At 44.2% G+C, this 10,038-nt stretch overlaps 1 protein-coding gene across 3 annotated transcripts in view; it reads left to right on the top strand.

The window, feature by feature from the left end:
- robo1 (roundabout, axon guidance receptor, homolog 1 (Drosophila)) overlaps positions 1-10,038 on the top strand; it is a 400,382-nt gene that overhangs the window by 167,521 nt on the left and 222,823 nt on the right. For all 3 annotated transcript variants that reach the window (XM_041876909.2, XM_045214635.1, XM_045214636.1), the window contains one exon: positions 4,471-4,797. In XM_041876909.2, coding sequence (XP_041732843.2) covers positions 4,471-4,797 — 327 coding nt within the window. The remainder of the gene's footprint in view (positions 1-4,470; positions 4,798-10,038) is intronic.

The following is a 10,038-nucleotide window of genomic DNA, read 5'->3' on the forward strand; positions in this document are numbered from 1 at the left end:
ATTGTAGCAGTAGCAAAACTGCAGCAGTAGCAAGCTAGTTCTTTCTCAAACAGAAAGGTGCAGTATTGAGGAATTTATGAATTGACACAGTGTCCAAAATTAAACTCCTGTTGCAAATATTACTTTATTTAATTCACTAATAATAAGGCTCTTGTGGACATGCCCGGACATGCATGCAATAAGCAAGCTAGCTAGCTAGCAGAAAGCTATGTGACCTGTTAGCAAAGATCATGATAACTAACCCTTTCATCTGTGGTGTTCACTAGCTAGCTATATTAGCTACTATGCTAGCTAACTGGCTAGATAAACATGGTGCTAAGATATCAGATAGGAGCTAATAGCCAACATAGCTTGCTAATGTTAGTTGGTTAACATTTTGAACATGCACCTTTTTCGGCAACGAGCCACCTGTGTAACGTTAGCTATTTATTGGTGTGCTGATCTGACCAGGTCCAATCGTATCCGTAAATTGACAGTTGATAGTCGGATTAGATGATCGTCATAATAGGGAATGAAGGAAGTGTTTTAAAATGGTTGGCAATAGGTTTAGCTACCTAAGAATCTTCCTACATGTTTATGGACCAAGAAAGCTGTAGATCAGCGAGCGTGTGCGTCCGTTCTCACTTCTCAAGCTATGGGCAGATTTCATACAGAGCGTGCATTGTTGTTTCAACTTTTTCCTACCCCCCTCTCCTTGTTAGAGATCATGCACATGTATGGCTTGGTAGCAAATGTAATTGCCATTGACCTAGTTCTCATAGTAGCAGTAAACAAACACCAAGTGATATGAGCGATGGAGAGAGATGTGAGGAGATGTGAAAAGGAGTTACAGCCTCACTCTATCCAATTGTAGCAGTAGAATCAAGTTACAACCTGCCCATTTCTTGACAGATAGCTGAACTCGCCAACTGAGTTCAAATTTCGTTCTTGCAGCTAAGTTGTTTAGAGATGTGTCCTGACAGCTAAAAAAAAGAATACATTCCCATCATGGAAAATGACTAAAAATACTAGTTTCATAAGCATCCGTGATCACAAATCATGACGTTATGTGGACACATTCGCAGTGAATAGAATTTTATATTCTAAAACTAACAGCAGTGCCTATATGATGTCCTTCCATACAGGTGTGACATGCTAGAGTGATGCTTCTATGAAAATGTTGTTGATCAGTAGGATAGTATAAGTCCCAAATTGAAGTCAAACATATTGTTTGTCATCTGTAGCACCATAGACTTCACTGATCAGCCAAAACAAGCTCAATAACTCGACGCATGCACACACTTCTATTGAATATGCATTCACCTGTATTGTGAATAGGTCTATGCCATCTTCATTTACCCAGTTTATCAAGACATTTACCATTCAATTAACATTATTCCCATTATGTTGTTATGTAGTTAGATTGGTAAAAACAAAGTCAAATGTATTGTTAGATTTTTAAATGGATGCATTTATGCACACATGGCTGTCTCTGGGAATTTCTGTCATCGGAATTTTCAAATGTAATGATATTGAATATCGGCATAAAGTATCAGCCATCGGCCTCCTTGACTCCCAAAAATCGGTATCGGCATCGACCCTCAAAAATCCATTTTGCTCGTTGTCTAGTAGGAATTACTTTCACAACGGTTATTGGTTCACCTTACTGCCTTATCAAACAGAATTCACAATCACCATATCCTCCTCCACTGTGGACAACCAATATTAAACTTAAACATGAACAATAAAGACACAATACAAGCATCATAGCACCATAATAAAGCCTGCGGTAAGGGGGTGGGAATGAGTGAATAGGGTACAGTGAGTCTACTCTGAATTTTGGGGTGGTGGGTTAATGATGATCCGTTGGCTCCTCTCCCTGTTTGAGTAGTAGTGATTCATCTTGACCCGGCGTCGCCTGCCTCTAATTCTGCTGACTTCCCTCTAATCATGGCCCACCGCAGGAAGTTGCTCTCTCACAACCATGTTTTAGGGGGAATGGTGGGATGAATGGGATATGGGTCGAGAAGAGAGGGCACTGAGATGAGGCAGTGTAGCAAGTCCACGGGATGCTGGGAAACTTAATTGTGGCCCTGTGCCGCCAATTAGTCCCATCTCCCTTTAATTGGTGCTGAATGGGCTCCAAAGGCTTATGTGGGGAGATACAGGGTACAGGGTTGGAGACACACACACACACACACAGACAAACAGACAGACACACACACAGACAGACAGACAGACACACACACACACACACACACACACACACACACACACACACACACACACACACACACACACACACACACACACAGACACACACACACACACACACACACACACAGACACAAACACACACACACACACAGACCTGCCATCTTCTATCCCTCAGGCATTAATGACACCATGCTCATTTGCATTTAAAGCAGGTCTGATAGCCACAGCTCACTGGTCTCAGAACAGCAGTAAAGACCTGAGATATCATTAGGGTTTACACCCCCTGGCTGCCATGTTGGTGCCTTTGTGTTGCCTCGTGTATTAGCTTCTACTGGGTTCTACTGGGTCTTTACTCACGTGGTCCTGTGTGGATCAGTCTGCAGAGCATTGCGCGTGCAACACCTTGGGTTGTGGGTTCGATTCCCACTGGTGCCATCCATAAGTAAAATGTGCACGTATTACTTTCATTCAGGATTGATAAAAGCGTCTGCTAAATGGATAAACAGTAGATAGGTCTGTTGATTGACACAAAGCTGTGAGGTGTGTCTCTTCTTATCTCTCCCTCTCTCATTTCTGCCTGATGTCTTTGATGTGGGAAATGACAGGGGTACATAGCTGGAGCTCAGCGTTACTGTATGTAATGAAAGGCTTTAAAGGAGCCATTACTGTATTTAATGAAAAGCTCTAAAGGACAAGTTACTGTAGCATTGCTGAGCTCTAAAGGACAAGTTACTGTAGCATTGCTCAGCTCTAAATGACAGGGTAACATCACTTTGAGACTGGTTGTTGAGCTGCTCTCTGCTGCTGTGTGTATCATCAGCACCTGCCTAGGATTACTTACTTACATAACCCACTCTATTGAAATGTCACCACTACCGTTTCGCTCTGTTCCTATGTATCACAATTCATTTACTGTCTTGTCATCTTCAGAGTTACACATACACATACAGATGATGTAATAGTGTTAAGGATAGTGGTGGAAAAAGTACCCAATTGTCATACTTGAGTAAAAGTAAATCAAATCAAATCAGTTTTGATTTGTCACATGTACCGAATACAACAGGTGTAGACCTTCCCGTGAAATGCTTACTTACAAGCCCTTAACCAACAATGCAGTTCTAAGAAAAATAAGAGTCAAGAAAATATGTACTAAATAAACTAAAGTTTAAAAAAGTAAAGTAACTTTTAACGAGGCTATATACAGGGTATACCAGTACTGAGTCATTGTGCGGGGGTACAGGTTAGTCGACCCAATTGAGGTAATATGTACATGTTGGTAGGGGTAGGGACTATGCATAAATAATAAACAGCGAGTAGCAGCAGTGTAAAGAAAGGGGGGATCAATGCAAATAGTCCGGGTAGCCATCTGATTAACTGTTGGGGGTAGAAGCTGTTAAGGAGCCTTTTGGACCTAGACTTGGCGCTCCGGTACCGCTTGCTGTGTGGTAGCAGAGAGAACAGTCTTTGACTAGGGTGGCTGGAGTCTTTGACAATTTTTAGGGCATTTCTCTGACACCGCCTAGTATAGAGGTCCTGGATGGCAGGAAGCTTGGCCCCAGTGATGTACTGGGCCGTACGCACTACCCTCTGTAGCGCCTTGCGGTCGGATACCGAGCAGCTGCCATACCAGGCGGTAATGCAACCAGTCAGTCAGTCAAAGATATCTTAATAGAAAATAACTCAACTAAAAGGGAAAGTCAACCAGTAAAATACTACTTGAGTAAAAGTCTGAAAGTATTTGGTTTTTAAATATACTTAAGTATCAAAAGAAAAAGTATAAATCATTTCAAATCCCTTATATTAAGCAAACCAGGCAGCACCATTGTCTTGTTTTTCTTATTTACAGATAGCCAGAGGCACGCTCCAACACTAAGACAAAAGAAGCATGTGTGTTTAGTCCGCCAAATCAGAGGCAGTAGGGATGTACAGGGATGTTCTCTTGATAAGTGTGTGAATTAGACCATTTTCCTGTCCTTCTAAGCATTCAAAATGTAACCAGTACTTTTGGGTGTCAGCGAAAATGTATGGAGTAAAAAGTACATCATTTTCTTTAGGAATGTAGTGAAGTAAAAGTAAAAGTAGTCAAAAATATAAATAATAAAGTAAAGTACAGATACCCCCAAAAGTACTTAAGTAGTACTTTCAAGTATTTTTACTTAAGTACTTTAAACCACTGATTAAGGATAAGGTAAAGACAGGGTACATGGTCCTAGCTGGCCTGTTGACCCCTACAATCCAGTGTTCTCAATTCTCTCTTTCCTCTTCTCTTCCCAGGATCCCGTCTGCGCCAGGAGGACTCCCCACCCCGGATCGTGGAGCACCCCTCTGACCTGATCGTGTCCAAGGGGGAGCCCGCCACCCTCAACTGCAAGGCGGAGGGGAGGCCCAGCCCCACGGTGGAGTGGTACAAGGACGGGGAGCGGGTAGAAACGGACCGGGACAACCCTCGATCTCAACGCATGCTGCTGCCCAGCGGCTCCCTCTTTTTCCTACGTATCGTCCACGGACGACGCTCCAAACCGGATGAGGGCTCCTACGTCTGTGTTGCCCGCAACTACCTGGGAGAAGCCGTGAGCCACAACGCCTCGCTGGAAGTTGCATGTAAGTGCAGCTCGTGTTGGGGCTTTTCTTATTTCCTCTGGGGCCCCTGGGCCTCTGGGGCCTCTGGGTTTGGTGTGAATGGAAGAGAAGGGAAGGGGGTTTAGACTGGAGCTGGGGCTGAATAGAAGGCTCCAGTTTCCTACTCTATTTCCCCCTCAATGTGCTCATTGAGTTGGATAATCTCACAGGAGATGGTTCAGGATGTGTTTGGCCCATTGGCCCCAGTAGGCCTGAGGAGGCCTGGGGAAGAGTGGCCTGATCATCCAAGGGTGAGTGCTCCTGTAAAGAGCCCTTGGTAGGGGGTCAGGAGCTACAATAGGAACAAAGCTCTTTCTGTTGTCCTGCTAGCTCTGGTGTTTGTCAGGCAGATGGATCAGAGTGTTTATACACAAACCAGTTCAGTCATTGTATCTGTGTTCGGTCATCTTTTAGTGGAGAGAGGTACCTCAGTTGTTTCATTGGTTGTTGACTAGACTAGTGAAGCTCCTCTTTATTGCCTGCTAGACGGTCTTAATGATGGTCCTGCTTTGATGTGGAGGGGGCATTCCACCATCGTGAGGGTCAGTGACTATGCTGAAAGGTTTGGGACTAAAAGCTTTCAAACAGATAGACAGTGAATAATATACAGTACACTGTTGCTTATTCATTTAACTCTTAGCGTAGTGATCGGTGCTCTGTGTTGACAAATTTGTCCTCATGGTTTTTTAAAGGCTGGTTGGTTTCTGAGGTCAGATCTTAGACATGTTATCGGTGCTGTGTCTCTACTGGCTGGTCTGAGGTCAGCTCTTAGACATGTTATCTATACTGTCTCTGTCTCTACTGGCTGGAGAGGGAACTTTGAGAAGAGGATCTCAAATATCAACCGCTTCTCAAGCATGCCCAGGAGCTGTCACCAAGGCCCTCATTGTAATCTAATCGAGAGAGATGGGTTCGGGGGATGGGTGATGGTATTTTTTAGGGCACTGCCTGGGGCTGGAGGGGAGGATCTGATGGTGTGTAGGGGAGTGGGAATGAATACTAAAGGCTACATGAGAGGGCAAGATACATTATGTATGTCAGCTGTGGAGTTACTATACTTTTATAGTATTTGGTTGTGGATGATCTGTATATTTATAACTCTTGATGTACCATCAGGTGCGTACTACAACACAGTATTAATTAAAGATAATTGAAATAACCATAATTAAAAAGATGAATCAAAAATGATTTAATGGCTGCTTTCAAGGGCTCTGCCTTTGAAATGAGAGAGCCTGGTACCATGGGAGAACCGTGGGGATATAGTAGCAGTGTGTGTCACAGATGAGCGCAGCTGAAACCATACTCTGTGTGTTCGTGGTGGTGGGGACGGTGTCATGTCCTCATCTCCTCTTAGATCTTACCCCAGAGTCAGGCTCTGCTGCCCCAAACTGATGACTGTTCCTCTGCTGTCTATTATACACTCAGTCACTCACTCTGCATGGTTAGAGGCCTGCCTTCAGAAAGCCCTAAGGCCTCCCAATGAATACATCAAATAGAAATGTAAAGGAAAAAGAACAGATAGTCAAACAGGGCACCAGTTTCCATAAATTGGAATGCTACAAATATTCCCCCCAAAAGTGGACGCTATAGGGTATTTATTTCAGAGGTGGGTTTTTCAAGTAGAAGAACAAGAGGCTTGGCTGGAGCAAGATGGATACAGGATGGGAGCAGTGCAGGCCAGAGTAGAGACAGCGGCTGGCCTGGCCCTGGCCACAGCACTGGGTTGCTTATTCTGTACGACGTTCAAAAGGACCCATAATGAAAAGGCTCTGAGCTGCAGCCCTCTCTCTGTCTGTCTCTCTCTGTCTCTCTCTGTCTCTCTGTCTCTCTCTGTCTTTCTTTGTCTCTCTCTGTCTCTCTCTGTCTCTCTCTGTCTCTCTCTGTTTCTCTGACCCCCATTCTCTACCGCTCACGCTCCCCCACATATAATTATGTTGTCGGAGCAACCAGGATAGAACCCTGCAGGAGAGAGAAGGAAAAAGCAGAGAAAACAGAGCACTGAGCTTTTACAAGACCTCGTTTAAACTTCAGGACAGGGACTGAGTACCCTACGTGCCATGGACTAAGTATACAGGCCTTTTTAAAAACCAATTTGGACATTGCATGCTTGTGTTTGCTGAAAAATGTTAGCCAAATCTTGATTTTATCCTAGTTTATCCATTTGACATTTTAACAGTTTATTCCAAGGACTTATTGGTTTAATTCCACTTTGAGTTCAAGACGTACCCAGAGCTTTTCTTCCCAGTGAAACTCCAGAGATGGAAGTTAACGCATGAACAGTGTTTACTCTACCAAGCTCTCAGAGCCCTGCAAGACATTAAAGGCAAAAAAACACAATTTCTGTACACTGTTATTCTAACGACCTGGCTTTTACAGTTCTCCTACACTTGAGCGACTGTAAACCTAATCCAAGTTTCAACAAGTCATGTTTTGCCAGGCTGGGGCGAGCTAACCCAGTTTGTTTGGTTTATCATTAATGACACACACAGTACAGAGCCACAATCTCTCCATCTGACCTTCTTAATATAGACGGGGTTAATGCATTCACCATGAATCCTGTTTGTCCTGTGTATATTATTATATTCTATACTAAACTATAGTATACTATACTTAAGCAATAAGGCACAAGGGTTGTGGTATATGGCCAATATACCACGGCTAAGGGCTGTTCTTATGCACGACGCAACGCGGAGTGCCTGGATACAGCCCTTAGCCGTGGTATATTGGCCGTTAAACACAAACTGACTGGCTGGCTGGCTGGCTGGCTGGCTGGCTGGCTGGCTGACTGGCAGGCTGGCTGGCTGACTGGCTGACTGGCTGACTTGCTGACTGGCTGACTGAACCTGCTCTCTAGCAGCATACGGGCTGACTGGAGTGCTCTGACTGCACTGCAGGCCACATTAAGTAATGTACAGGATCGAGCTGCCTTTCAAAGAATGACAAAAATTTATGCTTTTTTCCCTCAAAACATAGAACTCTGGGACTTTTTTAACTGCATCTGTTAAAACAAGGATCAAAGCCAGAAACAGTTTTAGACTTGACGAAATAGAAAACAAAGGTATTCTGGAGTTAATGTGTCAACACTGTGTGGGCCAATGAAAAGGATCTCTCTCCTTCTCCCCTTTTCACTCCTTCCCTTCCCTCTCTCTCTCTCTCTCTCTCTCTCTCTCTCTCTCTCTCTCTCTCTCTCTCTCTCTCTCTCTCTCTCTCTCTCTCTCTCTCTCTCTCTCTCTCTCTCTCTCCCACTCACACACACACACACACACACTAACACACACATGCAGTGCTGTGTACAGTTGACTATTAACCTAGGCTGTAACAAAGTAGTTTCCTCTTGCCCATTGTACTGTACAGGCTACTGAGTCCTGAGAGGCACTAAGAATAGCTTGCTGTTTGCGTGGAGGGGCGGTGGGTGAGACAGTGAAGTGAGGTAATGGACAGCACGCTGCTCCACTTGACAGAGAGATAACCCTGGGGCCTGCTGTTTGTCTAGAGGCCTGGCCTGGCCTGCTGCACAGAGCTACTGACCACACAGGCACAGCACAGCACAGGGCTCACTGCTGTACTCATGAACACATGGATAGACATTGCTCTCTGGAGTGTATATATATATATATATATATATATATATATATATATACAGTGAGGGAAAAAAGTATTTGATCCCCTGCTGATTTTGTACGTTTGCCCACTGAAAAAGAAATTATCAGTCTATAATTTTAATGGTAGGTTTATTTGAACAGTGAGAGACAAAATAACAACAAAAAAATCCAGAAAAACGCATGTCAAAAATGTTATAAATTGATTTGCATTTTCATGAGGGAAATAAGTATTTGACCCCTCTGCAAAACATGACTTAGTACTTGGTGGCAAAACCCTTGTTGGCAATCACAGAGGTCAGACGTTTCTTGTAGTTGGCCACCAGGTTTACACACATCTCAGGAGGGATTTTGTTCCACTCCTCTTTGCAGATCTTCTCCAAGTCATTAAGGTTTCGAGGCTGACGTTTGGCAACTCGAACCTTCAGCTCCCTCCACAGATTTTCTATGGGATTAAGGTCTGGAGACTGGCTAGGCCACTCCAGGACCTTAATGTGCTTCTTCTTGAGCCACTCCTTTGTTGCCTTGGCCGTGTGTTTTGGGTCATTGTCATGCTGGAATACCCATCCACGACCCATTTTCAATGCCCTGGCTGAGGGAAGGAGGTTCTCACCCAAGATTTGACGGTACATGGCCCCGTCCATCGTCCCTTTGATGCGGTGAAGTTGTCCTGTCCCCTTAGCAGAAAAACACCCCCAAAGCAAAATGTTTCCACCTCCAGGTTTGACGGTGTTCTTCGGGTCATAGGCAGCATTCCTCCTCCTCCAAACACGGTGAGTTGAGTTGATGCCAAAGAGCTCGATTTTGGTCTCATCTGACCACAACACTTTCACCCAGTTCTCCTCTGAATCATTCAGATGTTCATTGGCAAACTTCAGACGGCCCTGTATATGTGCTTTCTTGAGCAGGGGGACCTTGCGGGCGCTGCAGGATTTCAGTCCTTCACGGCGTAGTGTGTTACCAATTGTTTTCTTTGTGACTATGGTCCCAGCTGCCTTGAGATCATTGACAAGATCCTCCTGTGTAGTTCTGGGCTGATTCCTCACTGTGATCATGATCATTGCAACTCCACGAGGTGAGATCTTGCATGGAGCCCCAGGCCGAGGGAGATTGACAGTTATTTTGTGTTTCTTCCATTTGCGAATAATCGCACCAACTGTTGTCACCTTCTCACCAAGCTGCTTGGCGATGGTCTTGTAGCCCATTCCAGCCTTGTGTAGGTCTACAATCTTGTCCCTGAGATCCTTGGAGAGCTCTTTGGTCTTGGCCATGGTGGAGAGTTTGGAATCTGATTGATTGATTGCTTCTGTGGACAGGTGTCTTTTATACAGGTAACAAACTGAGATTAGGAGCACTCCCTTTAAATGTGTGCTCCTAATTTCAGCTCGTTACCTGTATAAAAGACACCTGGGAGCCAGAAATCTTTCTGATTGAGAGGGGGTCAAATACTTATTTTCCTCATTAAAATGCAAATCAATTTATAACATTTTTGAAATGCGTTTTTCTGGATTTCTTTGTTGTTATTCTGTCTCTCACTGTTCAAATAAACCTACCATTCAAATTATAGACTGATCATTTCTTTGTCAGTGGGCAAACGTACAAAATCAGCAGGGGATCAAATACT

This window comes from Coregonus clupeaformis, chromosome 5, assembly GCF_020615455.1.
Source record: "Coregonus clupeaformis isolate EN_2021a chromosome 5, ASM2061545v1, whole genome shotgun sequence".
Lineage (NCBI taxonomy): Eukaryota > Metazoa > Chordata > Actinopteri > Salmoniformes > Salmonidae > Coregonus > Coregonus clupeaformis.